We start from the raw sequence: 19404 nt of genomic DNA, 5'->3' as shown, positions 1-19404 counted from the left end.
GCCAGCAGACATTGTAATGGAGGCAGATGAGCTGGTGTGGGTAGAGCACTGGAAGTGTGAAAACATGCTATAGAGGGAGTACACAAAGTGTAGTATCAGCAGACAGTGTAGTGCAGTGGCATTGTCATGCCTGTGGATATACTAAAGTAGGCACAAAGGATTTTCTTATGCATGTTATGGCCTTATAGCTTTCCTCTGTTCCTAGTGTTAAGTTTCGGATACTATAGATCCTGCTAGTAGAAACAGTTTTAGCTACGGAAGGAACAGCAGCAGCAGGAGCAGATGCAGATGCTGCTAAACCACAATGAGGACTTGCTTTGTGCCCTTGACCAGCCAGTAGTGAGCCAGACGCCCGCTCTTCAGTTTTCTTACCCAACCCCAGCCACTGTTTACCAGTTTTGATGAGCCTACGGTAACATGGGAAATTAGCTCCAGCAGTTCTTGCACTGCCAGGTAAGGCATATCATCGATCTGGTTGATAAGGCCACGTTGTTGTAAAGCAGTATGGGTTTATATGAAGTTGTCCAAAATTTGAAGCCTTCTACTGAGCCCGAGAAACTTCCCTTTGATGAGCCTTTCTGGTTGCTGACATGGTATTATGAACATCAGATCCATGTGGTGATGATGTGAGTGCAATTGAACCAGCACCACAAGGGGCCAGGGCAGTCCTGTGTGGCCTGCATGGTCGATTTGCAGGGTCTCCTGTGCTAGTGTCATTTTCAGTGTCCACAACGTGCTGCCTCTTCTGCAGACTCACCAATTCGGGACAATATTGTCTGGTTAGTATCTGATCCCAAGGTTCAGACTACGGCATTGACTTGTCCAACCCTTCTTTAGCTGTCATAGCCCAGATTCCAGAATTGTGTGAGATAACAGTAGCTGCAAGGTATGTCCTTTCTGATAATTAGCAGGTGGCTCAACTAGGTGTGCACAGTAAACAGCCCCCAGTTCCCCGTGGGGTACCCCAGGCAGTCTCGCCTCCTGTCATGTCACTGTGTGTATACGATTAAGGTGCAGTGGTACTGGACTTCTTTGCCCGGGTCGTACTAGGCAGGTCCACATCAGCTGCAGTGTCATAACTCCTATCCAAGATATTTTTTCGGTCCTTGCTGTCATTCTCCTTCTGCTCATTGGGTGAGCCAATGGTCCTTCCCGCACATGGAGGCCGTGTGTGGAGTTTGGTGAGCTGTGAGTCAATCACCAGAAACTTGTGTGTTTTTGCTGCACTCTGGGGCCATTTCCAATGCCTTGGCATGTTTTGATGATGATGGTTGCGGATGAGCAGCTGGTCAAATTTCAAGTAGACATGTTGAGTGACAGTCAGCCTCATTATTTTGCATATGTACAGCTCTTGGGATGCCTGGAGTTGCAATGACCACTATGGCAGCTAGTATTTTGTAGTAAACAATGTGTTCCTTTGTGGGGGCAATTCTCTGCACATTATAAGGATGTGGAACAGCGACTTAACATTTTTAGTAATCAGTTCATGCACAAAATATTTTTGTGCTAGATGCTTTTTCTCCTTTTGGCTTCCAGATTGTTGTCAAACTGCATTTAGTCTGCCAATTCATTTCTTTTCTTGATTTGGACACACTACTGCGGCCATACAGGTCATTGTTTGAGAACACCGTGGGCACAACAGAAGGTTTTGAGGCACATGTTTCTCTTAAGCTATTAGTAGTACTTAAATTTTGTCACCCCCACCCCATTCCCTTCTTCAAGTGCAACAAGGTAAACGCTGAGTTGCAGCACTGGCTCCATCAAGGCGTTGTTTCTCCTATTTTGTCAAGATAATAAGGAAGAATGAAGGAAGGAAGACTAGGTTTAAGATCCAACTGACACTGAGGTCATTAGAACAGAGCACAAACTCAGATTGTGTCAAGGATGGGAAAGGAAGTCAGCCATGCACTTTCAAAGGAACCATCCCAGCATTTGCCTGGAGCAATTTAGGAAAATCACAGAAAACCTAAATCCAGATGGCTGGATGTGGGTTTGAACCGTTGTCCTCCTGAATGCGAGTCCAGTGTGCTAACCATGCGAAACTCAGATAGTCAAGTCAGTGAGCCATGTCTTTGGTGGTGAATCAGAAGCCAGATGGCACTGTGTGCCTTTGTGGTGATTTTAAACAGGGGGCAAATGCGCATTGTGGTGCAGGTTCCTATCCAATTCTGCAGCAGGCAGAGTTGTTGGCAAAGTTACCCAGGGGGGGGGGGGGGGGCATTATCTTTCACATATCGATATGAGCGATGCCTATCTGCAGTTGAACGCCGTTTCACAGGCTTTCTTGGTTCTCAGCACCCAATCTGCACTTTACCAACTTAATCGCTTGCCTTTTGGAATCTCGTCTATGCTGGGAATTTATCAATGGTATCTGGAGCAGCCGATTCAAGAAATTCCCTGTTGCATCAATTACCTGGTTGGCACCTGGGTAATGGACTCTATTGGGAGGAGCATTTACAAAACATTAATCAATTTTGCAACACCTGCTGGAGGATGGCCTTCATTGCAAGTTGGGAAGGTATATTTTTACTCCCCACAAAGGTATATTTTTACCCCCCCACAGGTGCTTTTTTTGGGACATGTGGTTAGCAAAGATGGCCTCGATCCTACAGATGACCACATCAAAACCATCACCTACCAGCTGGCATCCAAGATCCTCACAGAGCTCCAGTCTATTTTGGGTAGGATTTCATACCATGCACCGGGCAGTGCACATTCGCCATCTTCTTAACTGGCTTCGCCAAAAGGGTGTTAAGCATGTATGGTCTGCGGATTGTCATAGAGCTTTTTCAGTCTCTCAAGCAGTGTTTGTGCTCTGCTTTCTGTTTACTCCAAGTAAACCTTTAACTGTGGCATATGAGAGTTATCAGTATTGCTTGGTGGAGTCATGTCACATTGGGTCTTGTCCTATTGGAACCCGGATGACAGTGAACAACCCACTGCTTATCTATCGAAAACACTTCTACTGCACAGTGTAATTATTCACAGGTGGGAAAGGAGATGCTAGCTATTACTTTTGGAGTAAAGAAGTTTCATGTTTCCCTCTATGGGGCAAGGTTCCTCCTCATTGCCAACCATAAGCTGCTGGTTCCTTTGCCTGGTTCTCATTTTAAGTTGCCAGATAGGAGAGCCCACTGACTGCAGAGGTGGGCTCTCTTTCTCAGTAACTATTGCTATAACATTCATTACCGCTCCACTGCCCAGTGCGCCAATGCTGATGCACTTTTGCAGCTACCAGTGGAGCCTGACCCAGAGTTCGAAGGCAGGAGGCTGGTGTGTTCGCATTGGATGGTACCAAACCCTGTCAGATTTCCAGTTAACAGTGTGAAATGTCACAACTGTTGGAAAATTGTTTTACCTGTCCAGGTGGGTTAGCTGTGGGGCGCCTTTTTGGGGGCAGATTCTGCATGGGATATGTTTTTCTCTTATGTGACTGACTCAACACTGTGCAGGGGTCCTCACGCTTACATCAGAGGAGCAATGCTGCTGAGTGGTCATTCCTCCAGCACTGCATCCTCACACACTCCATTTGCTGTATGCGTTGCACTGGGGTGTGATTTATACCAAATGAAGATGTCCCTCTTCCTGCGATGATGCTTTGTTGAGTTTTCTGACGTGCCAGGTGACATCAGTCACTGGGTGCAGTCCAGTGGAATGCTTGCGTGGGTGCCAGCTGCGGTGTCCTGCATTTGGTGCACACTGAATCGCATTCGCCGGATAAACGTGGTCCACTGCATTTTCCTTCCAGGACCCAGTCCTTTGGCCAGGGGTGGCTGGCAGGTGTCACAGTGAGCCACAAAGATCAGCAGTTCTCGGTGGTGGATGTTGGTTGGTGGCAGCTTTTGTGTGCACAATGGTATCCACCATTCGACTACCGCTCTGTTTCACCTGGCCCCTAACTTGGAAGTGGAACACTTCATACACACATTCAAGAACCAAATGAAGAAGTCTCTCATTCCGCGATGATGCGTTGTTGAGTTTTCTGAGAATGTGACATCAGCCAATGGGGTTGTTGAGTTTTCTGAGAATGTGACATCAGCCATTGGGTGCAGTCCAGAGGAAAGCTTGTGTGGGTTCCAGCTGCAGGGCTGCTGGATTTAGTGCACACTGTGTCACATCCCCGGACCAACGTGGCCCACTGCATTTTCCTTCCTGGACTCAATTCTTTGGCCCGTAAAGGGAGCGGCTGACAGGTGTCATGGTGAGCCATGAAGATCAGGCGTTCTCAGTAGTGGATGTTGGCTGGTGGCAGATGACGTGTCATGCAAATTAGTTGCACCTGCATTGTGTTGGGGAACTGTCGCTGCAATCTCCCAGTCAGCTGAGCAGCAGAGTTGGTCATGATGCTGCTCCAGGGGTAGACTCACACTTGCAGCAGTTCACCTCCCCACTGCTACCATGTCTGTGCCCCCTGCCATCCTTCTCTCACCTGCACCCTTGGATCCCAGCGAGGCTAGCACTTGCACCTGTCGATGTGGAGCCCATGGATCCTGATCTGCCCTCTTCCCCCTCTGCCCCCCCCCCCCTCCCTTTGCTAGCAGAGGGGGCCTCGCATCCACTGCTGCCAGCTGACCCTCCATTGCCTCAGCCTCTGTGCCCCTCCGACCTCCGAGTGGAGCCCATTTCAGGAACAAAATTATGATCCATATCTGAATCATCAGCATCACTTATACAAAACCCTACAGTTATCTGCCCCTCATGTTTCCCTGAATGGTATCATCCACCAAGCCAACTTCAAACTGCAACAATATGCCAGACTTCACCTAAAAAAGCTATCCTATCTTCTCCTAAACTACCTGAACAGGGTTTCCCTTTCTGTCCTTCTGCAGCTCCCTAAACAGCCACATCATCAACCAGCACTCCTCTCCTACAAACCGAGCTTGGCAGACTTCCTTAACATCTCACAGCCTTCACTACTGCCTCCCAGAATAACCTGTAATCACAGGAACCAATCAACAGTCCGATGTCCTTAAACTCTCATCTAAAGCACTCTCTCCTCCTGAATTATCGGCATTATCTAAGGGTCTCACTTTCAGCCCTAAACCTGCATTTGATCATGTTGCTTTGGTGAAGGACCTACTTTCCTTCACATGTAATATTCACTGGAAATATCACTTTACAAGCCAATCCAAAAACCTTCCCAACATCAAACCTGACATTGAACAGCAAACCTGACATTGGACCCCCCAGTTCAGACCACGATCCCAACTTCATCCGCCACCACTACCTCAAAATCATGCCTTAGAAGCTTTCCTTATTCCTCACACCCAGCATTGCTTCACAACCCTACAGGTTCCTACAACATGACCCTAACCTGTCCTCTGCGGAAATCCAGGCTCTATGTTCCCTAAAAGTTGATGACTCCCTCATTATCCTCCCAGCAGACAAAGGATCTACCACTGTAGTACTTGACCGAAAGCAGTACGTTAGTGAAGGCCTACGCCAGCTGTCTGACACCACTACATACAGCGTCTGCCATCAAGATCCCATCCCTATGATTAAAACTGAGCTGCAGTGCCTCCTTAAAACATGAGGGCACCTCAAGCCATAGAGCTTCTCACCCCACCCAAACCTTTTACCTTCTTTCTAAGGTCCACAAACCCAATCACCCAGGCCGTCCTATAGTTGCTGGCTTCAAAGGACCCACCAAACATATAACTGCCTTAGTCAATCAACATCTGCAACCCATAGTACAAAGACTCACCCCCTACATCAAAGATGCCAACCGTCCCACCTCCATCAACCTTGCTTGTCGCCACTGATGCTACTTCCCTCTATACCAACATCCCCCACCTTCATGGTCTGTCTGCTGCTGAACATTTCCTCAGTCAGTGCCCACCTGATTTCAAACCTATGACATCTTTCCCACTCACCTTAATCAACTTTATACTTACCAACAACTACCTCATCTTTGAGGGGCAGACATACAAACATATCAGGGGTACGGCCATGGGAACCAGGATGGTTCCTTCCTATGCCAACCTTTTCCTGCGTCACTTGGAGGGCGCTTTCCTGGAATCCAGAAGTGAAGCCTCTGATTTGGTTTAGATACACTGATGATATCTTTACCATATGGACCCATGGTGAGGCTGACCTGCTAAAATGGTCCTATTCCGAATCCCATGGCACTTTCCTTGATGTTGACCTCATCCTCACCGAAGGCCAGCTACACACTTCCATCCTTAAACCTATCAACAAACAAAACTACTTATATTTTGACAATTGCTATCCTTTCCATGTCACAGGTTCCCTCCCATACAGCCTTGGCATCCAAGGCAAACATAGTTGTACAGATGCACAGACTCTTTACAGCAATACAGCACCATTCTCACCTCAGCCTTCACTGCACATAATTACCCCACTAGCCTAGAATTTCTGGGCCATCACATCCAATCCTGGTCCTGCTGATCCCTCCCAAAAACAACTTCGGAGCACTACCCTGTTGACTCAGTATTATCCCGGTCTGGAACGAGTTAATCAGTTACTTCGACCGGGCCATGACTTTCTAAAATCATGCATTGGAATGAGATCCATTCTGCCTGAAATTTTGCCCAACCACACCTAGAATAGTTTTCTGTTGCCCTCCCTATCTCCACAGTATTCTTGTCAGACACTTTGCTGCTCCTGCACCCATCTCCCTACCCTATGGCTCCTACCCCTGTGACAGTCCCTGCTGTAAGACTTGCCTTATGCACCCTCCTACCACCATCTATAGTAGCCCTGTAACTTGCAAAACATATTATATCAAAGGAGAGCCATCTGTTAAACAGCACGTCATGTACCAACTGTTATGTAAACACTGTTCAGCCTTCTACCTCGGCATGACTACCACCAAATTATCAATTAGGATGAATGGGCATAGGCAGTGTGGATATCCTGTTGCACAGCACGCTCTACAACATGACAATCCTGACCTCGGCACCTGTTTCACCACACGCACCATCTGGATTCTTCCCCCAGACACCAGTTCCTGAGAACTCCGCAGGTGGGAGAACTAGCACTACAATATATCCTCGGTTCTCATCATTCACCTGGCCTTAATTTACGTTCATTTCTTCCCTCTCTGTGTTTCTTCACAGTAACTACTCTTTGCTTCACTCCATTTTAGTTTTTTACTCTTTCAATGTCTTTTTACCCCCCCTCCCCCCAACCTCTGTTACATACAATGCATTTAGCTTCTCACTCTTATTAAGTCGTGCATGATGTTTAAGCAGTAATCTTTGTCTGCAAATTAACCTGTCTTCAGCCTTTAAGCTCTCAGGTTTTCAAATCTTGTCCAATGCAGTCCCCAACAATCAGTCTTTCCTTCTCATCCTTTGCGGTAAATCTCCCCTGACCCGCAGTTCTGGGCGACTTTCCCAAAATCTACCCCTTTTACTAGACCTCTCCAATCCTCTTCCTTCACCCACATTCCTCCCATTCAACCCTTCTGACTGAAGGAGGAGCCACTGGCTCCGAAAGCTTGCCAATTACAACCATCTTTTATGTGTGTGTTCTGCCGCCGCTTGTACAGTATACAATAAAATACAGTAGCACATCTGTTAATGTCAGATGAACATGTCCTAATCAATGATTTGAACATTAACATATGTGCTACTGTGTATTTTATTGTATACAGTGTTATTCATGACATAACGATCATGTTGATTGCAACATGTCCAGCTAATGTTAACAGATGTGCTACTCTGTATTTCATTGTATGCTACGTCTTTTATGATGTAACAATCATCTTTGAGTGCTACATATAAGAACAAGGCTAAGCGCACAAGGTGCTTCTTGATTTTAGATGTTTTATTCTTAACAAACCTTTATATTATCTCCTACACTTTATCTACGTGACAACTTGGAATGAGGTCCAACTCAGAATGAACACATTTTATAACACAAATTTTTGATGACCTAAAGAACACAGTCAAAGTCTGTCAAAACTTGCAGTATATAAATAACAAAATGGTTATGCGATCTTGTCTTTAGAAAGTTTTTACCACGTAAAACAGATCACTCCTTCTACTTTGCAAACATGCAAAAATTCAAACAGTTTTTCAATTTCTTCCTGATTTACTGGACACTACCAAGCTATTTTTGAGCAGTTTTATTGTATGCAGTCAGTATAAAAAGAAAAGTGCAAAAGCAGACAAAGCTAACGTAAACAGATGGTCTGCATCTTTCAGACCTACAACATGTCTCTTCAAGCATCAACAATCAACTGGAGAGTAATGTGGAGTGACAAAACTAGTAGTGGTCTCTAGGACTGTTAAGTGAAAGCTTACTCATAAGTACCATACTCTTGCAGTTATTTTTTTATAAGAGAGAGAGAGAGAGAGAGAGAGAGAGAGAGAGAGAGAGAGAGAGATTGTCACAATTTTATCAGTAAACTGTCGAAATGTAATAAAGTTCCCGAATTTACTGCCTTTCAGCAACATTCTCACACTCAAATTATTCTTGGGACTGAGAGCTGGCAGAAGCCCGAAGTGGAAAGCAGTGGAATGTATATAGAAAAGAAGATTAGAGGCCATAGGAGGAGGACTGTTTACTGCAGCTGGCAAAACTATTCTCTCTATTGAGGTCGAAGCTGAGTGTTGCGTATAACAGGTGTTGGTGAAACCAAGTTAATTGTTAGATGTTTTTACTGGCCACCTGATTCTGCTGTGACATTTCTAGAGTCATTCAAAGAAAATCTATGGTCAATAGCACGTAAGTACCCATATCACGCAATAATGGTTGGAGGCAGGACTTTAACCTGCTGAGTATATACTAGGATGTCTATGCATTCATTACAAGGGAAGGGGGAGTACAGACAGACAGTTATGCGAAATACTTCTGAACATGTTTTCTGAAAATTGTCTTGAGCAGCTAGCTCGCCAGGCCATATGCATCAATAATATTTTAGACCTTGTAGCTACAAATAGGCCAGACCTTATTGAGAATGTTTCTGCTAGATAGAGCATATAAGCACTTAGACATTAACATCTCACTTAGACATTAACATCTCACTTAGTGAATTGGCATCACTCAGTTCCGGTAAAATGGATGCAGAGGAATAACGGGTAAAGTTTAAGCAGGTTGTAAATCGTGGTCTGGAGAGTTATGTGCCTACTAAGTGGATAAAAGGTAGAAAAGACTCACCATGGTTTCATAACTAAATTCAGCGGGTGCTGAGGAAGCAGAGGCTGTCACACTCTTGGTTCAAAAGAGATTGCATAAATGATGACAAGTGACGGGCAGAGAACCAAGAAAATTCTGATTGTATGTAAAATCGCTAAGCAGGTCTAAGGCTTCCATTCAGTCCTTTGTTGACTTGTCTGGCATGCCAGTTAAAGACAGCAAAATGAAAGCTGAAGTTTTCAATTTCATGTTCAAGAATAGTACAAACATACCGTCATTCGACCATCGGACAGAATCCCGTATGGACAACACAGTAATAAGTATATCCGACACAGAAAAACAGCTGAAGGATTTGAAAGTAAATAAATCACCAGGTCCACATGGAATCCCAGTTCAATTTTACAAAGCGCACTCTATGGCTCTGGCCCCTTACCTAACTTGCATTTATCGTGAATCTCTCACCCCGCACCAAGTCCCAAGCAACTGGAAAAAATCACAGGTGACTCCAGTATATAACAAAGGTAAAAGGGGACTGATGTTGTTCTCTGTATACATAAATGATTTGGCCGACATGGTGAGCAGCAATCTGCAGTCGATAGCAGACGATGCCATGGTGTACAGTAAGGTGTCAAAGTTGAGTGATTATAGGCTCTACAAGACGACATAGACAAAATTTCCAGTTGGTGTAGTGAATGGCAGTTAGCCTTAAATGTGGAAAAATGTAAGTTAATGCAGATGAGTAGGAAGACCAAACCTGTAATATTCTGATGCAGTATTACCATTGTCCTGTGTGACACTGTCAAGTCGTTTAAATACATGGGCATAACGTAGCAAAGAGGTATGAGGTGGAATGAGCACATGAAAACTGTGGTACAGGACGTGAATAGTCAACTTCACTTTACTGGGAGAATTTTAGGAAAGAGTGGTTCACCTGTAAAGGAGACCGCATATAGAATGCTGGTGGATCTATTCTTGAGTACTGCTCGAGTATTGGGACCCGGACCAGGTAGGCATTGAAGCAATTCTGTAGTGGGTTCCTAGATTTGTTACCAGTAGGTTCAAACAACACATAAGTGTTATGGAGATGCTTGCTTTGGGCATACAAATAGGAATCCCTGGAGGGAAGGCAATGCTCTTTTTGAGAAACACTATTGAGAAAATTTAAAGAACCGCTACTTGAAGCTGTCTGCCGAGTGATTCTATTGCTGCCAACATACATTGCGCATAGTTATCACAAGGATAAAATATGAGAAATTAGTGCTCTTACGAAGGCATACAGTGAGTCGTTTTTTCCTCACTCTGTATGCGAGTGGCACAGGAAAGGAAATGACTAGTAGTGACACAGTGTATCCTCCGCCATGCACCATATGGGTAGCTTTCGGAGTAGTATCTATGTAGATGTAGAGAGAGAGAGAGAGAGAGAGAGAGAGAGAGAGAGAGAGAGAGAGAGTGGGTCCAAGAGAGAGTCCTCATCCATTCTAGGGCTAATGATGTAGATTGTGGCAATGCTTTATATGGATTTCTGGTTTCAGCTTAAGGCATATGTCTTGCTATCTCCTTTTTTAATTTATGAATACAGTGCGATCAAGGATGCAGACTGCATGGTTGCTCTGCAGTTGGCACATCCACATAGATCCTGTTTGTGCATATCTGAACTACATTTCCCACATGTTGCTTGCCCTTTGCATCAGATGGTACTGTGGCCACATTTCTGGAATATACAGAGGACGACGACACAGGCTCTGATATAACCCAGCAGCTTACATGAATTTAACACCTGAATAAAAGCTGAAGATACTTGTTAATTCTCTTGATAGCTCCTTGTATCTCAGCCACTCTTATTTTTCCACCCTTTCTGTAGTTCCTGTACTAAATGCAATACACTGATATATTCCAAAATGCCCTGACCAAAAGTTAGTACAGCATAAAAAGAAGACTTCATAGGACATTTCAAATTCAGTAATGCAGTTGCTCGGAATGATGTTGATATCTACATTAAATGTGTTCCATTGTAAATGTGTTTTTTTTTTCCTTTTTTTAAATATAGAAAGAGAATAATCAATGACACTTTCATCTTATCTTCCAATAACCCAAAATACATTTACTAGACACTATATGTGGCTTGTTAATGTTAATGACATTCTGATCTGATGAAATTACCAGAAGAATGGCATATAGGCTTTCTTATTAGGCTGCATGTGAATGTTCACAAGTTGTCTGCTCAATCTGCAGGGAGTCCTATTATAAGAAGTAATAGTCTTCCACGAAGAAATGGGGAGATGATAGTCATTCCAGACTGAGCCACACTTTTTGGAACAAACCTAACATAACTACACTGATGCAAGTTCCTCAGGCTGCTGCCCATTTAGTGGCCTCAGAAGCCATGGTGCACAGCTTACCTCAAGACTTTTCTGAGAGATGGACAGGGTTGCACCATCCTCTTGACATACCCAGACACTTGGTTTTGCTACCAATCATAGCTTGTATGGTACCATTTCCTGCAGCTCTTCCTTCCATCATCTCTCAGTCTACTGATTCAACAGCTATGCAGTAGTTGATATGGGAGCAGCCAAGTTCAACAGCATGCTCCTTTTGGCCTTACCTCATCTTGCTTGTGTCTCTTAAGAGTCCAACTTGCCCTATTTCCAAACAGAATGCTACATATTCCCCCTCTTTTTGTAACAGGAGAAGGTAGCTACAAATCATCTGAACTATTCTCTCTTCTCGATGCAGCTAATGAGCTGCTCTGTGAGCAGTGAGAGAAGAGCAGATGAGAAAGTTTTTTTCTCTGCTCCATTGCCTTGAAGGTACAATTCTGTCTCTGCGGCATTAGTTGCATAAATCTTACATCTTGTACACTTCTGTCAACAACTGTGCAACTGTGTTTAGAGTGTTGGTATATTCACCGTGTAAATTAAACAAACAACTGGTACAATTTATGTTCTATACTTACATACATTGTCAACACTCGCTCCAATGTCTCCTTTAACTTCTTTCTCTTGTCTTTTAAAACTTTCTCATTTAGAGGTGGTGGATGCAGAACATTGTACTCTGAAATAAAATAACGTAAAGCATACATAAACCACAAGCTATCAAAATAATCCACAGCGCCATAACATAACATTACACCATATGATAAAACACAAAACAGTGCACTAACACAGCTTTTTGTATAATGGAATACTGCTTCTACAGAAAGCGTTAAAGATCAAAACCATGTTTTACAAATTTTCCAGTGAAAAGTATAGATAAGCAATATAATTATACTTGTAAGAATTTAGTTGATGGTACTGCAAAATGAACTCTACTATGACTGTAGACTTTCTAGCACAAGGAACCCAATATGTCCCCAATGAGGTAATGTCGGAAGTAAAACTAGTGTAGGGTGTACCAAGAGGATATACGATTTGACTATTACTACTCACATCATCATCATGAATAACAACATTGGTAGACCCCTGTCCACTGGAAAAGACAATGGTCAAAAAGTGTTACAAAATACGGAAAGACTTACTGATTATTTGAGATTAGTACAAAGATAACAAAGGATTCTCAATAATACGCAGATGTAATTTAATTCCTTTTAAAATTTCCACAGATCTGTGTGTCTGAAAGCACAGCATATAACAACTCACTACAGTCAATCACAATGTGAAATACTTTACTGAATGCAATGCCTACTCATTCAAGGGCAGTGTTACTCAATCTGAAATCTTTGCCAAATAGTATTAACAAAGTGGTAAAGGTTGAAAGTAGATTGACATGTCTCAACACTTTTTCTTTTTTTATTACTGCAAGAGCATCACAGATATGTTCAATAAACTCCAGTGCAGAAACATAAGACACTATACACCACTAATACAATTAAACTCGAATATAACTGTGACAATAAAACTGGAGCAAATCACAGTTATTTCAGTTTTTCATAGCAGACACCATTCACAAGCAGAATGCGAGGGGATGAAAAGTAATATTCCTACCTCATTCCAATGACTAAAACCATATAAAAAAATTTTAAAATATTGAAATGTGCGTTTTCTACCACCCATCATAAAACGCTGCATTATTCTATAACCAATGTTTGAAGGTTAATGAATCTAATGACTACTGACACACAAGTCACTAAAGAAACAATACAATCTAACAGACAACTAAGACCAGGAGATTCACAACAGTCATAACTGATATATTATTTGGCAAACAGCTAATGATCTGTATGAAACAATATAGGTTAACACATACAATACTTACAAAGCCAATTTCTAAAAATAGAAATTGCTAAGTTGTTGTGCATTCTTCCCTTATTCATCAGTGATCTGCCAATGTGGACTAATTAAAACAGAGTGAAGTGGAACACAATGCACACTTGACAAAGGCAGCACGTGGACATGTTACATCATTTTTGGTGTACTGGCAATGCAGCAGACCAGCTTTCAGAGTCACAGTGATCAAGCTGTCAACATCTCCGTCACAAGCTAGTTCACTCTGCTGCATTTTAATCACTTCATTGAAACTCCATGTTTGTACTTAGGCAAAGAATTATGACTAAATACTGCAGGTGTTAATTCAACGCACCATTCAACCTGACCAGATTTCTTACAAATTTGGCGCATTTGGGAATCCAGATAAGAGATGGAAAACTACCAATTTGCACAGGTATATGACAATTGTGGAGAAAGTTGCAGGCCTGCAAAGTACTGGAACTGTGTAAGTTTAAAATGTCTGTCTCTAAGGATGGAAGATTAGGTTTTAACATACCGTCGACACTGAGGTCATTAAGAGATCGAGCACAAACCCAGATTGTTTCGAGGATCGGGTGTGAAATCACCCATGCCCTTTGAAAAGAACCACCTTGACATTTGCAATTTAGGGTAATCACAGAAAAACCTAAATCTGGACAACTGGATGGAGAATTGAACCATTGCCCTGCCGCATACAAGTCCAGTGTTCTAACTTTAGTACCTTCCGCCGCAGAAGTCGAACACGCAGCAGAACAAATGGACATGGTCAGCCCATAGAGGGCTCCGCCTCCGCGGTGGCTATTCCGCGCAGCGGCTCTCGCGCAGCGAGGGTGCCATCGCTAAGCCACGTGCAGACAGCAGCCAATAGCCGCTCCCTCCAGTTTCGTATATAAGGACCCGCTCTGCCCTAGTCCAGCCAGTCTGGTACTCGCTCTGGATTTCGTTTCTATCTTGGCGGTACTGCGTTCTGGTCGTTGCTCGTTGTTGACATTTGCCTGGCTCTGGTTCCGAGTGGATTTACGTTTGGTGTTTGGTGTTGTGGTTTACACAAGACTTCGCTGTTTATCTCTTCCTTGTTGTGTTGCTCATAGTCGGTCGTGGTTGGTTGTTGTCAGTTGTCATTGGTCTGTCGTCCGACTCGTCCTGTGTTTACCCGGTGGTGCGTGCTCCACCGCCGGCGGCTTCCCCGCCTGGCGGCTCCGATCCGCAGCCCAAGGCGTTCCCACTGTTGATTGTGGTTACTACATTTGGTGACGAGGTAAACGGAACATAGGAGTATGGAAGAGAAATTACTCACTCTCTTAGAGCAACAGCAGCAGCTCATGTGGCTGCAGCAGCAGCAGCAGTTGGTCTTACAGACCTCACTGCAGTTGCTCTCGGACAGGGTCAATAAGCGGGATTCCCTCCCACCTCTTTCCCCAGGTGCCCCGCTTTCAGACACATTCCCATGTCCGCTGTCGTTCCCACCGTTCAACGACGCAAAAGAGGATTGGGAAACGTACCTGCATTGTCTGAAGCAACATTTCACGGCCTTTCAGGTGTCGGATGACTCTCTGCAGCGGTCGTTGTTCTTGTCTTGGGCCTCACCGGACACGTTTTACTTGCTCCGCAAGTTGGCACCGTTGGCCGACCGCGTGGCTCTCTCCTTTCACGAGATCTGTGTGTTGCTAACTATTATTCCCAGCGCTACCACGTGGTTGCATCTCGCTAGGAATTCCATCAATACCACAAGCAGCCAGGTCAGTCCTACTATTCCTGGGTGACGGATTTGCAAGGCCTCAGCCGCAAAGGCAACTTCACGTGCACCAATCAGCAGTGCAAGGTGGCAGATTCGTTAATTCGGGATGTGGTCGTTCAACTGGCGCCTGATCTACAGGTCCGCACTGCGGCGTTAAAGTTGGACAACCCCTCGTTGCAAGACATTCTACGTATTGCCCATTCCTTCGAAATTGCTCAAGCGGCAAACGAACGTCTCATGGCACGGCCCCACGTGGCAGCGGTCGAGTCCACTTCCCGCTCCACTCCTTATCGCCGTCGACGGGGCGCAGTCTCCAGGGGGCACCGCTGTCAAGATTCCTCGCTGTCTGACGTCTCTATGGCGTCCGAACCGTCGGTCGCCCCTCGACGTCGGCCGCGTGGCCCCCTCCCGTTGTGCCCCCAGTGCTTCTCGGCTCACACTCGAGCTGACTGTCCCCATTGCTGGAAGACCTGTTCGCTCTGTGAGAAAGAGGGCTACCTTCGATCTGTCTGTCGTAGCCGCTCGACCCGCCCCCGTCCCGCCCCTGCGGGCCAACAGGAGGCCGTCCATGCTTTACACGAAGTCGCCCCTCGGACCGACACATTGGCTCAGAAGTTATTCCTCACCCTACGCATCTTTAATGAGGACGTCCGTTTCCAGGTCGATACGGGGGCCACAGTTTCTTTGGTCAAGCTGACGATGTATGCACGTCTCGGGTCTCCAGAATTGTCCCCACCCTCTCGGAGGTTGGTCGCCTACAGCGACGGTTCCATCCCTCTCTGTGGGCATTTTTCTGTCATGGCCATCTACAAAAACATTCCCCGGCCCCTTACCCTATTTGTGGTGGACCACCCGTCGGCTTCGAACATTTTTGGATTAGATGCGTTTACACGGTTTGGCTTTTCCATTCAAGACGAAGTGCAGTTCGTTTCAAGTACGGTTCCATTTCAGGACCTAGACGATCTGTGTGCGTCCTTTTCCTCCCTGTTTCAGGCAGACCTGAGCTGCACTTCCGATTTCCAGGCACACATCACTTTACTGCCGAATGCACGGCCTCGCTTTTGTCGGGCTCAGCCTATCCCGGTATCGGGCTCGGCCTATCCCCGTAGCTTTGTGTGCGGCCGTCAAGCAGGAACTCGATCGGCTCCAGGCTGCGGGGGTTATCGAGCCAGTACAATCGAGTGCCTGGGCAACGCCCTTAGTGGTCATCACGAAACCCAATGGATTGCTTCGTCTTTGTGGGGATTTTGGGGCTATGGTCAACACTCAGTCTTTGCTCAAAACTTATCCCATTCCTCGACAGGAAGACCTTCTCGCTAAACTGGCGGGTGGCGAGTACTTTTCTAAGATTGATCTGGCAGAAGCCTATCACAAATTGCCGTTGTATGAGGAATCGCAGGCCATCGTTGTCATCAACACGCCTTTCGGTCTCTATAAATACAAGCGTCTTCCGTTTGGCATTTCGTCTGCCCCTGCGATTTTCCAGCGGTATCTCGAGCAACTTACGCAACCAATACCGGCTTGTGTCAATTGCCTCTATGATATCTTAGTCACGGGGCGCACGCGCCAGGAACATCTGGGCAACCTCAGTACCTTATTTCACGCCCTGCAGGCTGCGGGTTTACGTTGTCGACTGGAGAAGTGCAATTTTTTTCAACTGGAGGTGGAGTACTTAGGACATTGACTCAGTAAAGATGGCATTCGCCCTTCGGACCGCAATGTTGCAGCCATCGATGCCTTTCCCCATCAACGAAACTAATCCAAACTCCATGTATTTTTGGGAAAAGTCACTTATTACTTAACGTTCTTACCCCAAGCTGCCCACGTCGCGCATCCCCTAAATCGCCTGTGTCACAAAGGGGTACCTTACACGTGGACTTCTGCCTGCGATTAGGCTTTCACCCGCCTGAAGACGATGCTGATATCTGCCCCTTGCCTGACGCCTTTCTCTCCGGATCATCCCTTGGTGGTGGCGGCCGATGCCTCAGCGTACGGGATTGAGGCAGTCCTGGCACACAGGAATGAGGATGGGTCGGAACAACCTGTGGCATATGCATCCAAGACGTTAACCCCTGCGCAAAGGAATTACTCTCAGATCGAAAAGGAGGCTCTTGCCATTATTTTTGCAGTTCAGGAATTTCACATTTACCTGTTCAGGGCGCAGTTCAGCCTCCTCACGAATCACAAGCCCTTAGTGTGGCTTTTCGGGTCCCATTCGCACCTCCCAGAACGGACGGCTCAGTGTCTTCAGTGCTGGGCGTTGTTCTTGCGTAATTACACTTACACCTTCCGCTATAAGCCCACCAGTCAACACACTAATGCAGATGCCTTGTCCCGTCTCCCAGCAGGACCCGATCCAGCGTTCGACCAGCAGGAAGTCCTGTGCTTCCACATCGACTCTGCCCGCCGGGAGACTCTTGATAGATTTCCTCTGACAGCCACGCAAATCGCCGCTTCCATGCTCAGGGACCCCATTCTGCGGCACGTCCTCCGCTATGTGACCCATGGTTGGCCTCCCTACCTTACCCGACGTTTGAAAACTGACTTCAGCCTGTGGCGTCACGTCTCGCACAGACTTTCGGTGATGGAGGACGTCCTCCTGTTGTCTACGGACTCGGATGCCCATTGGGTGATCATCCCTCCGGACTTAACGCCACCGCGTCCTGCACTTATTACACCGCGGACACTGGAGGATGTCTCGCATGAAGGCATTGGCTCGATGATATGTCTATTGGCCAGGGATCAATGGAGACATTGAGCACCTGGCCCGTGGTTGCACAGTGTGTGCCCGTCATCAGGCTACTCCTCCACAATCTTTCGCGCCCTGGCCAATACCCAGCCAACCATGGGACAGGATCCATCTCGATTTTGCAGGCCCCTTCTTAGGCTCCTCATCATTGATGCCTATTCCAAATACCCATATGTGGTTCGCATGGTGTCCACCACCAGTGACGCCACCCTCACCGCCTTGGCCCAGGTGTTGCCCATTGAAGGCCTTCCTCAGACGTTGGTCACAGATAACGAGCCCCAATTCACGGTGTCCTCGTTCCAGACCTTCTGCTCCGCTAACGGTATCAAACACATTCGCTCCCCCCCCCCCCCCCCCCCCCCCCCACCTCCATCCTTCATCCAATGGCACGGTGGAACGCCTGGTCCACACTTTCAAAACAGCAGCTGATGAAATCAGTGGAGCCGTTGGCCACCACCTCGGCCCTCACCTTGCTTCTAAGCACCTACCGCACTACGCCGGTGGCCGGTCATAGTCCTGCCGAACTCCGTCACGGGCGACAACCTCGAATCCTCCTCCACCTGCTGACACCATCCCCTTCTGGGCCCCGCTCTCGCTCCTCCCGGCACTACGCCCCGGGCAGGGCCGTGTGGGCCCGCTCCTATGGCAGCACACCTGCATGGACACCCGCTACGGTGACAGCGGCTCACGGGCGGCGAGTGACGACCATACAGACACACAGAGGGCTCGAGCGTCGCCACCATAACCAACTCCGCCCTCGGGCCCCTGCCTTGATTCCTCCCCCACTGCCTTCCCTGCTTCCTGGTGCGGACACACCCCTCGAGGTGGAGCCCTTCCCTTCAACCTCCATCTCCTCGCCGGCTCTGCAGACACCCCTTCCGTCTTGCCGGGGTGTAGAGACGCCCTCTGACCCCCTGCCCTCTGATGACACCTTGATGGATGCCACTGACAGTCTGCCCTCCCATCTCCCAGTGGTCCCTCCGGACGTCTCACAACCCGTGCCCTCGTTCCGCCCACCTAGGCATCGTCTGGGGCATTTCCGCCCCCATGCACCAATTTCGGGGGTGAGGGATCTAGTACCTTCCGCCGCGGAAGTCGAACACGCGGCAGAACAAATGGACGTGGTCAGCCCATAGAGGGCTCCGCCTCCACGGCAGCTATTCCACGCAGCGGCTCTTGCGCAGCGAGGGTGCCACCGCTAAGCCACGTGCAGACAGCAGCCAATAGTCGCTCCCTCCGGTTTCGTATATAGGGACCCGCTCTGCCCTAGTCCAGCCAGTCTGGCACTCGCTCTGGATTTCGTTTCTATCTTGGCGGTACTGCATTCTGGTCGTTGCTCGTTGTTGACATTTGCCTGACTCTGGTTCCGAGTGGATTTACGTTTGGTGTTTCGTGTTGTGGTTTCCACAAGCCTCCGTTGTTTATCTCCTCCTTGTTGTGTCGCTCATAGTCGGTCGTGGTCGGTTGTTGTCAGTTGTCGTTGGTCTGTCGTCCGACTCGTCCTGTGTTTACCCGGTGGTGCGTGCTCCACTGCCAGCGGCTTCCCCGCCTGGCAGCTCCGATCCGGAGCC

At 46.9% G+C, this 19404-nt stretch overlaps 1 protein-coding gene across 1 annotated transcript in view; it reads right to left on the bottom strand.

Moving 5' to 3' along the window:
• The window catches only part of LOC124606906 (WW domain-binding protein 11), a 100852-nt gene that overhangs the window by 51258 nt on the left and 30190 nt on the right, over window positions 1-19404 (bottom strand). The window contains exon 3 of the mRNA XM_047139009.1: window positions 12059-12156. Coding sequence (XP_046994965.1) covers window positions 12059-12156 — 98 coding nt within the window. The remainder of the gene's footprint in view (window positions 1-12058; window positions 12157-19404) is intronic.

The sequence above is a fragment of the Schistocerca americana genome, chromosome 3 (genome assembly GCF_021461395.2).
Source record: "Schistocerca americana isolate TAMUIC-IGC-003095 chromosome 3, iqSchAmer2.1, whole genome shotgun sequence".
NCBI classification, from domain to species: Eukaryota; Metazoa; Arthropoda; class Insecta; order Orthoptera; family Acrididae; genus Schistocerca; species Schistocerca americana.
This window is presented reverse-complemented; position numbering and strand designations above follow the sequence as displayed.